Source organism: Nelumbo lutea, chromosome 2 (assembly GCF_056320005.1).
Source record: "Nelumbo lutea isolate HS-2025 chromosome 2, American lotus-T2T, whole genome shotgun sequence".
In the NCBI taxonomy this organism is placed as follows: Eukaryota; Viridiplantae; Streptophyta; class Magnoliopsida; order Proteales; family Nelumbonaceae; genus Nelumbo; species Nelumbo lutea.
This window is the reverse complement of record NC_142685.1, coordinates 80,361,070-80,377,538: the sequence shown is the minus strand read 5'-3', so window position 1 is coordinate 80,377,538 and position 16,469 is coordinate 80,361,070. Positions and strand designations below refer to the sequence as shown.

The window sequence follows — 16,469 nt, the reverse complement described above, 5'->3', positions numbered from 1 at the left end:
GATGAGGTGATTACCAACCAGGATGACATAGCCAGAAAATTTGTGGACCACTTCAAATCGATTTATAGAAGACCTTTGAGTGAGAGAGCAGTTGTGGAAGGGGTGGAATGGCCAAGAATTGATGACGGTGTGGCAAGGTGGTTGGAAAGGGATTTCGAGGAAGAAGAAATTAAGAAGGCTGTCTTTCCAATGGATAGATCCAAGGCTCTAGGTCTAGATGGCTTTACAATGAATTTTTATCAAGATTGTTGGGAGGTGTTGAAAGAGGATTTAGTTGAAGTCTTTAACGAATTTGCAGACAATCACATTATAAGCCCTAGAATTAATGCCACCTTTTTGGCCTTGATACCTAAGAAGAATGATGCCAACCACCCAAAAGACTAGTGAAACCCAGGGGGCTTTCATTCAAGGGCGACAAATAACGGATCAGATATTAATTGCGAATGAGGGTGTGGAGGAAATGAAAAGGTCTAGGAAGAGATGTTTCATTTGTAAATTGGATCTTGAAAAGGCCTATGATTTGGTGGACTGGGAGTTTCTATTAGAGGTTATGCGAAACTGTGGATTTGGGGACAAGTGTAGTTGGATTTTTGGGTGTATCAGTACTTGTCACTACTCTATTCTGGTAAATGGTATGGCGAGGGACTTTTTTTCCAGCTTGTAGGGGTGTCAGGCAAGGGGATCCACTCTCAGCCTTCCTTTTTACCTTAGTAGCTGATGTGATTAGTAGGGTCGTTACTAAGGCTGGCAGTGAAGATGCCATTAGGGGTTGGAGAATAGGGAGACACCAAGTCCCCGTCACCCACCTTCAGTTTGCAGATGACCTAATGATCTTTTGTGAATGAGGTTTTAGCGAAAATGTAGCAAACCTAAAGGAGCTAATCAAAGGATTTGAAAGTATTTCTAATTTGAGAATAAATTTGGAAAAGAGCTGCATAGCAGGTATAAATTTGGAGGTAGGGGAGGTCGAGGCTATTGCAGAGTGCCTTGAGTGTTCCACCTCTGCTTGGCCTATGTCATATTTAGGGCTTCCTTTAGGGGCAAATCCTAGGGAGAGTAGATTTTGGACCCTAGTGATAGAAAAGTTTGAGAAGAGATTAGCCTCATGGAAGAGGAATTATGTCTCTTTAGGAGGGAGAATTACCCTAATAAGAGCTACCTCGGCTAACTTACCTACCTATTTTTTGTCTGTATTTAGGATACCAGTTAGGGAAGCTAGGAAACTGGAGAGATTTCTTATGGGAGCTGGGACAAGAAAAAAAGGATCACTTGGTTAATTGGGAAATTGTGTGCAGAAGTAAAGAAGAGGGGGGTTTGGGACTTGGGAGGGTAACTAGAAAAAATCAAGCTCTGTTAGGGAAATGGTGGTGGCGATGGCCATTGGAAAGAGAGAGATTGTGGCATGAGGTGATGGGAAGCATTCATCTGAGGTCAGAGAATGGATGGGATGCTGGTGTATCAAGGCAAGCTAACCTAGCAGCACCTTGGAAGGCCATTCACAACACCCTTTCTCAACTCCTCAATTTTATTAGGTATGAAGTTTGTTTTGGCAACACTGTTCATTTTTGGGAGGATATTTGGGTAGGAGACACACCTTTAAAGGATATGTTCCCTTTGCTATTTTTTGTTTCTTTGTACAAAAAAGAGGTGGTCTCAAAATTTGTCTCACCTTTGGGAACACCCTTAGATCCTACTTGGGATTTTGGGTTTCGTAGAGGACTTAGGGATGATGAAATTGAATCTCTTTCTGTCTTGCTTGGTTGTCTTAATCAGGTTTGTTTGGATCCCTCCAAGCTAGATAAGAGGGAATGGACTCCTAGACCCAATGGAAGCTTCACTTGTGCTTCTTTCTTCATGTCCATCTCTCAACTTTCTACTCACTAACCCTTTCCGTCAAAAGAAATTTGGTGCAGGCCAGTTCTCCAAAAAATTATGGGGTTTTTTTGGAAAGTATTCCATGAGAAAGTAAACACTCTAGATAACCTACAAAAGAGAAGACCTTTCCTCTGTATTTCTCCTAATTGATGTATCCTCTATAGAGCTCACGGTGAGGATTGTTATCACCTATTAATATCTTGTCCCTTTTCTGCAGACCTTTGGGCTTGACTACTTTCGTTGTTTGGGAGTAGTTGGAGTCTACCAGCAGAAGTTCACATGCTCTTCAACCATTCTACTTTTTATTGGCCTACAAAAATAGGGAGAATTGTGTGGAGATGTGCTCATGCTGCCTTGATTTGGACCCTTTGGGAAGAAAGGAATATTAGAATTTTTCAAGAAACGGAAAGGAGCAGTTAGGAATTGAAAGATTGTGTGTTAAATAGGGCAATACCTTGGCTGAAGACCTTGGAAATCTTTCATCAATTCTCCTTTAATGACCTTTGGAGAAATTGGTCAGTAGTAGCGAGGTGTTCATCCCTAAAGGACAAATCAATTACAAGCTAGACTCCTCCATCCGAAGGCTCACTGAAGTTGAACTTTGATGGAAGTAGCATGGGTAATCCAGGATTATCCGGAATGGGGGGTGCTTTGAGAAATGAGAAGGGAGAGATTTTGTTGCTCTACTCAGGTCCCTTGGGAATTGGGGACTCCTTCAGGGCAGAACTTTTAACTGCTGTACAAGGGGTGCAATTTGCAAACCAGCTGGGGGTACAACACCTAACAATTGAGGGGGATTTCAAAGTGGTGGTGGGTTGGTTGAAAAATCCTAAAGAGGCTATGTGGTGTTATAAAAATGAAACGAAGAAATTTAGTTGGTTGACAAGGAATATGTTGGTCACTGTACAGTGGGTGGGGAGTGTTAGACAGTTTTGTATGCCCTTAGCTTCAATCAAAATTGATGTACTTTATGAGTTTATTGTAAATGAATAAAAGTACATATTTGATTCATGTTCCCTTGGTATGTTTCTGTGTATTACCCTTAAACTGGACATTTATTGAGACTCGTGTTAGTTTTGAATGTTCACAGCCAGTGGGTCGGTTTGGGGAGACCTATCCTGACAAGGCTGACACTGTGGTGCCACCAAGTCGGTTGGGGTGGCTTGTCTCAACTGCCGGGGTGAGACCCTAAGCACATAAAGTGTGGGATTAATTGAATCTTTGAACTGGACCAGATTTCCAGTATTGCACTGGACCTTGGAGATTGATGGGCAAAATTGGAAAGTTACACCCGACCCCTGGACTCGATTATGATACTGCACTAGGTGTCGGATCGGGCTGTCTTTGATGTACCAATCAATGAGATCCTTAGCGGGGGTCAAAACCTGGGTATGTTGGGACAATCCGAGAATTCATCTGAGTGGGTGATCATAGTGACAGGATCAGCCCCTTTGTCGGACAAAGGTAATGATCGGGGATGCACTCTCACTGTTGGAAACCAGGACTGCCGGCAGCCGATTTCAACCGTTGAAATTTATTTTTTGCGAAGTATATTTTATATGAGATATAAAAGTATATACATTATGGTTTCTAAAATGTTTGCAAAAGGTTTTAATTCCTGGGATCCATATAAGTGGAGAGTGCAACACTGTTCCTTGCAGCCAAGGGAGAGGTCCTCTCTTGTCGGGCAGTGTAAGATCATTATGAGCTGAGAGGTTAAGTGTAAGACCATTGAGGATAATACCTGATGGGCTAATCTTGCATCTACCCACAGTCCCTGGGTGTTACAAGGTGGCTTGGCCCAGGGACCACTTAGGGTAAGTGTTGGGCCCATAGAGCCCATTTGATGGGTTTCAGGGAGTGCACTGTCTTTAACAGTGTATTCGACCAGGCCTTGTAACAAAGGCTGGGCCGAACCCATGTGGCTGATGTGTAGATCAATGCTAGGGTCCCACGCCATACAAGGAAGCCCAACTGGGCAACAGTTAGGAAGGTTAAGTGAGCACATAAGCTTAATGGGCCTAAAGCCCATTTCGAACTGGGCTATTAATTTAGTTAATTAAAGGGGCGAATTCTGAGATGGATTAGCAGTTAGGATAGGGTTTTAATCCTATCCACTCAGAGAGTCCAGATCTGAATGTGATTCAGATCTAGAAACCTCCTAATAAGATTAGGATAAAGCTAATCTAATCTGCAGATAAGATAAGGGTTTATCCTTATCATTAGAAGAGAAGGCTGATCCAAATATGATTTGGATAAGCACCTCCTAATGGGATTAGGAACTGATCTTTTCAAGTTAACAAAAAGGAAGGAGGGGGCGGCAGCCTTGAAAGAGAGACCAAGAAACACATCAGATCCTCTTTTAGTGCTGAAATCAAGAAGAGAGAATTCTGCACCCTACGAATACTCTCTTGCCGCCTCCCTGCTCTTGCCGCCCTGTTTGCCAGTTCGATCTCCAGCTGTGGGAGAAGTCAAGATTGGATCTTGACATCAATTCTTTGAGAAAGGATTGAAAAGGAAGCTGTGCTCACGTTCCATCCTGCTGTTTCTTGCGAAGGACAGAGTTCTTGGGGAAGAACACTGCTGATTTTGCTCCATCCTGCACTGTGCCATCTTCAGTGGGAGCAGTCTTTGGATCCTTCCTTGGGCGTGAACACCTTCGTTGGGAGATATTGCTTCTCCGTATCAGGTATCATTCTGTTCCATTTCTTTTGGTTCAGATCTGGTTCAGTTTAAGGTTCAAGATTTATCCTTGAAAATATGATTTTCTAAATAGGGAATGTGATTCCCAGTTGAAGGGAGAGAATTTTTTTTTAAATTCGCCCCTTATTCCGCAATCTTTGGGCGTCCATGTGATGGATCTCTCGACCCTTCAGGGAGATCAGCAAATACTTTGTCAGATGTGTTTGCTAAGCAAGGGGTAAATAGGGAAGAATTGTTTTGGGCTCAGTTGTGATTCTTGCTTTTCTTTCCTAGTTTACTTGTAAGATTCAAGTAGGGGCTGCAGCTCGCGCCTCTCCCTGGGATGTTGTATGGACTCACTCTAAATCTGCTTTTGAATTAATAAATTTGTTATCATTCATCAAAAAAATAGGTGGCCGTTCAACAGGAAGTTGCACTAGAGGCAAAGTCTTGGTCACAACCAGAACAAGTGGAATGGGGTCCTCAATTGAGACTGGAAAAGGAGGAGGTGGTGAGGAAGAAGAAACATCACCTGACCCCGAGAAAAACAGAGTGGACTCAAAGAAAGTAACATCGGCACACACAAAGGAATGTGTTATGGACGCATTCGTGGGGAAGAAGTACCACCGCCGGCAGTAGCAGTAACGTGGGACTCTCATCAGATTATCTAGCTGGCCACAGTTCATCTTACCTTATCTTTATCTTATCTGCTTTCTTACTCTTATCTTATCTGGATTAGTATAGAGTCTGATTTATCTTAGGGAGTTTTTATCCTTCTTGAGTAGAGAGTCTTATCTAGGAGTCTTATCTATCTTATCTGTAAGCAGTTCAGTTATCAAGGAGTCTTCCTACAAGGAGGACTCTTACCTCTTGTAATCTCCTATTTAAGGAGCTGAAATTATTGAATAAAGATATCAAATTTCCAGTCAAGAAAGAGAGTAAAAGGAGAGTTTGGTGATCTCTTGGACAAATCACCCTCTGGGACACCAAGATAGGTTCGGTTAGGAAGGGGAGGAACAAGGGAAAACAAGAGCTTTTCCCCGTGGACCGACCCGTGACGCGATCCTACGCTCGGGCCCATAACATCTTGGTATCAGAGCCTACCGTCATGGGAGATTTGGAGCAGCTATCATCCAGGGTCCACGAACTAGAGCATAGGTTCGTGGAAACCAGCGTGGAGGTTCGTGAGGTCAAATACGATGTCCGGGAGCTGCGACGCTTGCTGGAATTGTATTTCTCTAACAAGGAGAGGAATCCAGAAGGGGCTGTAACCACAAACAGCTACTGACCAGACTTGACGGAGTTGTCCGACGAACAACAGGTCGTCCCCCCAGTAGCCGTAGTCGTTCCCAAGTACAGCAAGCTGGAGTTCCCTTCATATAGTGGCGCTGGAGATCCTTAGGGATGGCTGTACAGATGCGAGCAGTTCTTCCGCAACCAATGGACAGGGGACAACGACAAGGTAAGCTTGGCTGCATTCCACATGACGGAGGAGGTGCAACTCTGGTTTTATAAATTGGAGCAGGAGGAATCCGGGCTCAATTGGACCCAATTCAAATCCTACTGCCTCCTCAGGTTTGGGCCCCCATTGACGAGCAACCTGTTGGGTGAACTGATCAAACCTCAAACAGACGGGAACGATGGCTGAATACCAGTGCCAATTCTAGACCCTCCTTGCCAGAGCAGCTTCGGTACGACCGGACCAACAGGTAGACATGTTCACCGCAGGGTTAGCAGAACCCTTGAGGGTGGATGTGGAGATCTTTGGGCGTCCATGTGATGGATCTCTCGACCCTTCAGGGAGATCAGCAAATACTTTGTCAGATGTGTTTGCTAAGCAAGGGGTAAATAGGGAAGAATTGTTTTGGGCTCAGTTGTGATTCTTGCTTTTCTTTCCTAGTTTACTTGTAAGATTCAAGTAGGGGCTGCAGCTCGCGCCTCTCCCTGGGATGTTGTATGGACTCACTCTAAATCTGCTTTTGAATTAATAAATTTGTTATCATTCATCAAAAAAATAGGTGGCCGTTCAACAGGAAGTTGCACTAGAGGCAAAGTCTTGGTCACAACCAGAACAAGTGGAATGGGGTCCTCAATTGAGACTGGAAAAGGAGGAGGTGGTGAGGAAGAAGAAACATCACCTGACCCCGAGAAAAACAGAGTGGACTCAAAGAAAGTAACATCGGCACACACAAAGGAATGTGTTATGGACGCATTCGTGGGGAAGAAGTACCACCGCCGGCAGTAGCAGTAACGTGGGACTCTCATCAGATTATCTAGCTGGCCACAGTTCATCTTACCTTATCTTTATCTTATCTGCTTTCTTACTCTTATCTTATCTGGATTAGTATAGAGTCTGATTTATCTTAGGGAGTTTTTATCCTTCTTGAGTAGAGAGTCTTATCTAGGAGTCTTATCTATCTTATCTGTAAGCAGTTTAGTTAGTCTTATCTAGGAGTCTTATCTATCTTATCTGTAAGCAGTTCAGTTATCAAGGAGTCTTCCTACAAGGAGGACTCTTACCTCTTGTAATCTCCTATTTAAGGAGCTGAAATTATTGAATAAAGATATCAAATTTCCAGTCAAGAAAGAGAGTAAAAGGAGAGTTTGGTGATCTCTTGGACAAATCACCCTCTGGGACACCAAGATAGGTTCGGTTAGGAAGGGGAGGAACAAGGGAAAACAAGAGCTTTTCCCCGTGGACCGACCCGTGACGCGATCCTACGCTCGGGCCCATAACATCTTGGTATCAGAGCCTACCGTCATGGGAGATTTGGAGCAGCTATCATCCAGGGTCCACGAACTGGAGCATAGGTTCGTGGAAACCAGCGTGGAGGTTCGTGAGGTCAAATACGATGTCCGGGAGCTGCGACGCTTGCTGGAATTGTATTTCTCTAACAAGGAGAGGAATCCAGAAGGGGCTGTAACCACAAACAGCTACTGACCAGACTTGACGGAGTTGTCCGACGAACAACAGGTCGTCCCCCCAGTAGCCGTAGTCGTTCCCAAGTACAGCAAGCTGGAGTTCCCTTCATATAGTGGCGCTGGAGATCCTTAGGGATGGCTGTACAGATGCGAGCAGTTCTTCCGCAACCAATGGACAGGGGACAACGACAAGGTAAGCTTGGCTGCATTCCACATGACGGAGGAGGTGCAACTCTGGTTTTATAAATTGGAGCAGGAGGAATCCGGGCTCAATTGGACCCAATTCAAATCCTACTGCCTCCTCAGGTTTGGGCCCCCATTGACGAGCAACCTGTTGGGTGAACTGATCAAACCTCAAACAGACGGGAACGATGGCTGAATACCAGTGCCAATTCTAGACCCTCCTTGCCAGAGCAGCTTCGGTACGACCGGACCAACAGGTAGACATGTTCACCGCAGGGTTAGCAGAACCCTTGAGGGTGGATGTGGAGATGCAACACCCCCCCAACCTGGTTACAACCATGAATCTAGCTCGCGCCTTCGAACGGAAGATGCAGCTCAGCCGCAGAACCTTTAGTATGGAGCGGCCTCCAACCGCATGGGCATCCCTGGAACCACTCAGAATTTCTCCATCTTCAGCAGCCAGCCAAGAACGGAAACCACAGACGAGCCACAATTCCAGACCAGCATCTAGTGAGGGGAGCAGCGTTGTTGCACCCCCTATTAAGCACTTGTCCAGGCTGAGATGGCGGAACATAGGGCGAGGGCATAGTGTTTTAATTGTGATGAACTCTACTCAGCAAGGCACAAGTGCAAGAGGCTTTTTTGCCTCCTGGTGGAACAAGAGGACGATGAGGATGAACCCCCTTCATTGGAACCCAATCCAGGAGGGCTAAATCATTCCACCTATCCTGGATTCCCTTGACTGAACTCAAAGGCACATATCCAAATTTCGAGCTCGAGGACAAGCTCGTAGTCTAGGAGGGGAGTAATGTTATGGACGCATTCGTGGGGAAGAAGTACCACCGCCGGCAGCAGCAGTAACGTGGGACCCTCATCAGATTATCTAGCTAGCCACAGTTCATCTTACCTTATCTTTATCTTATCTGCTTTCTTACTCTTATCTTATCTGGCTTAGTATAGAGTCTGATTTATCTTAGGGAGTTTTTATCCTTCTTGAGTAGGGAGTCTTATCTAGGAGTTTTATCTATCTTATTTGTAAGCAGTTTAGTTAGTCTTATCTAGGAGTCTTATCTATCTTATCTGTAAGCAATTTAGTTATCAAGGAGTCTTCCTACAAGGGGGACTCTTACCTCTTGTAATCTCCTATTTAAGGAGCTGAAATTATTGAATGAAGATATCAAATTTCCAGTCAAGAAAGAGAGTAAAAGGAGAGTTCGGTGATCTCTTGGACAAATCACCCTCTGGGACGCCAAGATAGGTTCGGTTAGGAAGGGGAGGAACAAGGGAAAACATGAGCTTTTCTCCGTGGACCGACCTGTGACGTGATCCTACGCTCGGGCCCATAACAGAACGTCGGGAGCTAGGGTTATAACACTTATACCCTTTCTGGGTCCGGGAATAGTCAAGGAAAATACACTTAATGGATTGTGCATCTAACTTGTCCCTTCCTAGTTCTATGATTATGAACAAAACAAGCACACCCAAAAACCAGAGGGGTAAGGGGAAACAAAGACAAGGTAGGAAACAAAGTGGTAAAGGGAGAAGGACCTTCAAGGATGGGCATGGGCATTCGGTTAATCATAAAGCAAGATGTAAGGACATCACTCAAAAAATGTTTGGGTACATTCATAGGTGCATAAAGGATCGAGCAGTTTCCAAAAGGTGACGGTTCTTTCTCTCAACTACCCCATTTTGTTGTGGGGTGTAGGTACTTGAAGTCTAATGGATAATGCCATGTTCTAAATACTCCTGAAATGATGTATAAAAGTATTCATGACCATTATTAGAACGGAGAATCTTAATGTGTTGTACACCAAATTGGTTGCGAATTTCAGCGTAAAATTTTGGAAAATGAAAAACAATTCACTCATTTCTTTCATTAGGTAAAGCCACATCATCCTTGAATAATCATCAACAATAATAACAAAATATTTATAACCATTGTATAACATTATTTTATTTGGACCCCAAACATCTAAATGTACTAAAAAAAGGATTCGACATACGATTATCAACCCTAGGACTAAAGGGAACATGGTGATGTTTCCCTAACTGACATGACTCACAATCCAAAATAGAAGGATGACTCAAACGACGGAACAAGAGACTTCAAAACTTTTAAGTAATTGATGACAAAATCTACATTGCCACTGAAGAGGAGAAGATGTCTGAAGAGCTGTTGACGCATTGTTACTACCATCAAGATGATACAATCCACCAGCTTCATGCCCTCAACCAATCTTCATCCCCGTCTTGAGATCCTAAAAAACACAAGAAGAAGGGTAAAAAGTGATGGAGCAATTAAGGGACTTGGTCAACTTACTAATAGACATGAGATTAAAAAGAAACTTGGGAACATACAAAACTGAGGATATTAACATTACCAACACCACAAATGGAAGATGTCGAACCATTAGCAAGGGTAACAGAATGTGATGTCGGGCATTGAGAAAGGGAGGAAACACACTTGGAGTTCTAGTCATGTTATTGGATGCTTCAGAGTCAATAATCTAGGGGTTCGGTTTGGATGCTAGGCAAGCCATACCTAAGTTTGCAAGAGTGGCTATATTCTGTTGAACACTCATAGTCATCACGTGGAACACTCATCATCTCCTTCTGGGGAACATCTGTAGATATAGAGGGCATCTGATCAGCTTGATGTCCCTCCTGTCTGGAACTACTATTACCGGTCACCGCATGATTTTCCCAAGTTGAAGGTGGGCCATGCAAATCATAACAATAATTGATGGTATGTCCTTCTAAACCACATTGTGTACATCTTCTTGGACCAGAACTATGTCCTTTACCACGAATTCCCCTGAATCTCGACCTCCAATACGTCCACCACCACGACTATACATAGGTCCACCACCAACACTATGATCATACACCGGTCCACTACTACCACTACGGCTAGATTGAGCTCCCTGAGCTCCACATCTAACACCAAGACTTCCCCCTCTTGACACTGCAAAGGCCGACCTATCAGAGATATTATAATTCTCTGTAGGCCCAATAGAGATCCTGCGAAGACGAGCAAACACCTCTTCTAAAGACGAAAGAGCTGACCCTCCTAGTATTTGTGCCCTCACTGGTTCATATTCAGGTTTCAGTCCTACCAAAAATCTTTTCACATCTAGTTGTTCTCTCTGTTGTTGTTGAATTCTAACATCAGAGGTGAGGGGATGGCACACATTCAGTTCATTGTGAAGGTTTCTCATGCTAGCATAGTACTCCTCAAGATTCTGATTACCCTGTTGTGGGTTAAAGTATTCCTGATAATATTGATACACTCTATTTGTGTTGTCTTGTCCCAAATACAATTTCTTGGCATGGTCCCAAACCTCCTTGGCTGTATCAAGGAACATGAAATTCATACTGATCTTGGGTTCCATACTATTCCATAACCAGGTTAGAATCTGTGCATCCTCTTGTTCCCAATCACCATATTCATGAGACTCAGTAGAGGGTTTTCTTCCCTTATATGCTTCACTTTCTTCTTAGCTTTAAGAAAGACCTCTACAGATTTCACCCAAGGCACATAGTTTTCCCCATTCAATTTGATAGAAGTCATATGAATATTCAGGTAGTCGGTGGGAGCCTTCACACTAGTTTTGTTTTCACTGTTATCTCCCATATCTTAAAATTATTATTTTTTCTAATTCACTTCTCACCACACTGCACACAACACCACATTGCACTCAACACCACCCATCACTAAATTCTTCACTCTCCACACCACAACCCTACTACACGACAACCTGAATTCTCACGACACTACTTGGAACTCACTAACCATTTGATCCACATTGAAATCTGCACAAAACCCACCTCTCTAATCACCAAACAATCGACCTGCACTTAACACTCCACTGCCTCACCCGCACCAACTCTCTTCTCACCATCTATTAGGGGGGGCTTCTTACAAATCACTGCAAACACCCACAAACCTGCTGACCGGAGGCATAGAAACCTCCAAGGGGAAAGGGCGACCACTCCTTTTCAGCCCCTTTCCTATCTTCAACCGATGATGAAGAGAAAAATAAAAAACCCTAGGCTGAATGTGAGAAAACCAGAATTCTGGGCAGATTTGATTTTGTCACAATAGCTTTGATGCCATATTATAAACCTGATCTGCACTAGAATTCTGTTAGAATTAGAGTTGAAGAAATATTAGAGAGACTAGAAGTAGAAGAAGAAGATAGGAGAATAGAGAAGAGAAGAAGAAAATTCTGGTTCGAACTAGAGAACTTAGTTCTCTCTAGTCAGCCGGATTAAATTATATGTTTCTATCCTTAATAACAAAAGACTACTATGTCCTTACTTAAGTTTGGGACACATCACCTACCATAAACATTACACATCAGCTTTAAACATAAATATAAAGACTAAAATACCCCTATTCGACACTAACAAAGTGTTACAATCCTATTGCTCAGAAGTCATTTGTCAATCCTGATTTCACTTTTTTTGAGTCTGTGCCATTCTTCCTGGGTCCTGATGTCCCGACCTCTTCACAATTGATCCCTTTTCCTCTTCCCGTTGGTGATCCCATTCTAGTTGTTCCTATTATGCTCGAGCCTTCAGCTCCTTTAGTGCAAATTCCTACTGAACGACCGCCGATCCGACATGTGTATACTCATCGACAGACACTGGCACCTCCTCCAGCTTCTACTTCATCTGCGGATCCTATAGTTGCTCCTATCCAAGAGTTGCTTACCTCTTCTGACCTAGATCTTGCAATTGCATTGCAGAAAGGTAAACGTAGTTGTACCCTACATCCCATATTCAATTATGTTTTTGTTTCTCATCTTTCCACTTCACATTGCCAATTTGTTTTTTTGTTGTCCTCTATATCTATATCTAAGGATGTCCAGGGGTGTAAAGCAATGGAGTTCTCTAGGTAAGCATGTTGTAGGTCGTAAATGGGTGTCTACTGTTAAATTTTTACCAGATGGTAGTGTGGAATGGTTGAAAGCCTGATTGGTTGCTAACGGTTACTCTCAATTGTATGGGGTGGATTATATGGAGACTTTCTCTCCTGTTGCAAGATTGGTTCTGTTCGTGTATTGATTTCTTTGGCAGTATGATTGGCCTTTGTTTCAACTTGACATTAAAAATGCCTTCCTCCATGGTGATATTTTGGAGGAGGTCTACATGGAGCAACCACTAGGGTTTGTTGTTTAGGGGGAGGATGGTAAGTGTGTAGAGTCAAAAAGTTAGTTTATGGGCTGAACTTGTGCTTGGTTTGGGAAGTTTAGTGAAGTGGTGAAAGATTTTGGAATGAAACAATGCTAGGTTGATCACTTAGTGTTCAACTATGATTCTGAAGCCGAAAAGATTTTGTTAGTGGTTTATGTAGATGATATAGTCATAACTGGTAGTGATAGAGTAGGGATTGACAGGCTAAAGGCCTTCCTACAAGACCATTTCCAAACAAAAGATCTTGGGAAGTTGAAGTATTTCAAGGGTATAGAAGTTGCCAGGTCGAAACAAGGTATAAATTTGTGTCAAAGAAAATATGTTCTTGATCTGTTGGAAGAAACAGGGTTGCTAGGTGCTAAACCAGCTGAAACACCCACGGAACCAAATGTTAAGTTGATCAATGATGCAGGTAAAATGTTTGATGATCTTGGAAGATATAGGCGGTTAGTGGGGAAGCTGAACTACCTAACCATTACTAGACTAGACATCTCCTTTGCTGTCAGTGTGGTGATCCAATTTATGCAAGATCCTTGAATACCTCACTGGGATGCAGTTCTTAGAATTGTACGGTATTTGAAGGGAGCTCCAGGTCGTGGGTTGTTGTACAAGCTAGGAGGAAGTCTTGAGATAGTCGGTATTCAAATGCAGATTGGGCAGGCTCGGTGTTTGACAGGAGATCCACTACAGGGTATTGCACGTTTCTTGGAGGAAATCTGGTGACATGGAAAAGTATGAAGCAAACTGTTGTGGCGAGTAGTGCTGAAGCTGAATACAGGGCCATGGCACATATCACATGTGAACTAGTATGGTTGAAAAATCTTCTACAAGTTGGATTCTCAATGAGCAAACCTATGAAGATTGTACTATGATAATCAAGCTGCAATCTACATCTCATCTAATCCAATTTTTCATGAGAGGACGAAACATATAGAGGTTGATTGTTATTTTGTAAGGGAGAAAGTCCTTAGTGGAGAAATAAGCACAAAGCACGTTAGTTCGGGTGATCAATGGGCAGACTTGTTCACAAAAGGTTTGAGTTCAGGGAGAGTGAACTATGTAACAAGCTGGGATTACATGACATATATTCTCCAGCTTGAGGGGGAGTGTTAAGAGTTGGCTGAGTAGGGTAACTTAGTGTTTTTCATTTTACTTTAAGTGGTGACTTGGCAATACTATTTTATTTTAAATTTCTTGTCCCATACTTAAGTAGGGGCATATTTGACTTTGTACCCTTAATGAATACAATAAAAGGTTATGGTTGACTAGGAAGGTTTAGACTCTCTGGTTCGACATATTTCTCCTTTCTCCTCTTCTCTCCTCTCTCTCTCTCTCTATCTCTGAGCAGAACTTTTGTCTGAACCACCAAAGCAACTAAAATGCTTCCTAGGACAATTATTTGGGATCCTACTACAAAAGCAAACTCAAAACATATTTATATCATTTTCTTTTTTCTTTAATCTTTTTTTTTGGCTCATCACATTTTGACTAATTTTTCTTGTTTTCCAGTTGGCAGACTTTGTGAGAATACCTCTAGAAAGAGCTGGGGGTATGATTGCTCTAATTGATGTCTACTGTCTCTTCAATCGTGCTCGGGGAACAGGTATTTTTTTGTGGATCAGGTTTTTGTTCTATACTTCTCTTGATTAATTTGTGTTTTTTTCCCTTCAATACAGAACTTATTTCACCAGAAGACTTATTACAAGCCTGTGCTATTTGGGAGAAATTTGATGTGTATGTTCAACATAACACTAAAGCTCTTTGGTTTACAAATTGCCATTTAATAAACTTAAATGTAAAAACAGAAACTATTGACAAATCTAAGTCTATTTTAGACTGTCATTAGGTATGACATAAAGCTGTATGAAGTTCTTATTCACATACTCGTATTTGTTTACTTTGGGATAATTTTTGTATACATTTGTGTTCTGCCCAGCAGCCCAGTAATGCTTAGAAAGTTTGACAGTGGAGTCATGGTAATCCAGAATAAGTCTCACAGTGATGAGGAGGTATTTCTTATTGGCTTTCACTATTCTATCTCAACATGTTCATCTAGTTACGATTAAAATTACTTGAACACAAAATAGGAGCCACCTATTTTCTGAGGAACCAGTAGTCATTACTCTAGGCATATGCCTTTAGGTGAAAAGGGTGTCAAATCTGGTGCTTGAAGAGGTTTAATTGTCATGTAATGTAGTGTTAACCTCTGTTTTTATTTAATTACATTCCTAAGCACATGCTTTGTTTGAGAAAAGAGGGGTATAATACTTGGTGACCGTAAAGGTTTAATAGTCATATAGTCTTAGGTGGCATTTGATAAATCTGAAATCCGAAAAGTTAAAAAGATATTAAAAGTGTCTGAAATATGAAAAGAGCCATAGTTTCTTTTTGACTTTTTAGAGGCTCTGAATAAAGAAGGTTGTTTGTGTTGGATCAAACCTTCAGCATCTGAAATTCATTGATTTTACTATTTTACCCCTAAAATAGTAAATTTTGGTAATTTTGAGTTCAATTTGCATTATTTCATAAAAAATGATTTATTAAATTCAAAATTACTATTGAAAAATAGATTATAAAGAGTTAATATAATAATGAAAATAGTAATGAAGATGATGAAGCCATAAAAAAAATAATAATTATTAAATTAATATCTTAATGTTGAGATGGAGGATTGGTTCTATCAAAGTCTCTGATGGAGGTGAATCTGCCAAAGTCAGATTTTGTTTAATTTTAATCAGTGTTTTAATGAGATGAATTTTTAGTCTCTGATAACTCCTTCAATGGCTGCAAAATAATAAAGGGGAGTAGTATAGGGAAGGGGATGGTCCTGTGTTTTAATGAGTGGAATTTTTGGGCCTCCGAAGTACAAAAGTTTGGGGATTCCCTTTTCAATCTACCTATTCACCTGTCAGTCGATCCGCCTTCCTTTTCCCATCAGTTTGCAAAGCCAATCTTGCTGGAATTTGACTTCGCCAAACCAGAAAACTGTGAATACAAAACATTTATAGGAGGATCGGGTGAGGGGTGTCATAAGTGAACCTGCTTAAAGGATTATAAATCCTCGGCCTTCGACATAACCAAAAGTTGGCTTGCCCGTGGCTGGAATGCCACTCTTCTCCTCTGGTGGTGAGAAGGTCGGGTCAAAGCAGCCAAGGCATGTTTAACCCACTTGCCCTCAATAGTCCCGATCTGCCCTCAACAGATTCATCTCTCATTAAAACCTAGAGCCCCCCACTCTCAGAAGCGGTGGTGGCGGGAAAGAAGAAGAAGAAGAAGACGAAGGAGAAGAACTTCCCAGCGACGAATCTCCTTTCTTGAATGGGGGGAGTTGAATGACCTAATTTTGGCTTATATGAAGGGCATTACGGTCATTTTAAAATTTTTATGGGGGTCTTTCACCTATTTTAAAATTTTGGCTTATATAGTATAGGCTTTTTACATTAAGTTTTTTGTTAATTGTACTTACGAGTAGATCTTAATTTAGTTGATGTGGCTCTCACTTAAGTGAAGGTATAAGTGTAATTCTGGTTTGTTTAGAAAGGTATAAATAAAGTCTTTCACCTATTATTATTATTATTCTGAGATCGTACGGACACTACATCTGA

The 16,469-nt window shown here is 42.0% G+C and overlaps 1 protein-coding gene across 4 annotated transcripts in view; it reads left to right on the top strand.

Moving 5' to 3' along the window:
• The window catches only part of LOC148871636 (EAP30/Vps36 family protein), a 64,027-nt gene that overhangs the window by 31,130 nt on the left and 16,428 nt on the right, over positions 1–16,469 (top strand). For 2 of the 4 annotated variants that reach the window (XM_088970388.1, XM_088970386.1), the window contains exons 3-5: positions 14,374–14,467; positions 14,541–14,598; positions 14,804–14,873. In XM_088970388.1, the coding sequence (XP_088826514.1) occupies positions 14,374–14,467; positions 14,541–14,598; positions 14,804–14,873 (222 nt within the window). Of the gene's footprint in view, positions 1–14,373; positions 14,468–14,540; positions 14,599–14,800; positions 14,874–16,469 lie in introns of all 4 variants that reach the window. The other 2 variants (XM_088970387.1, XM_088970384.1) reach the window with 1 other exon arrangement.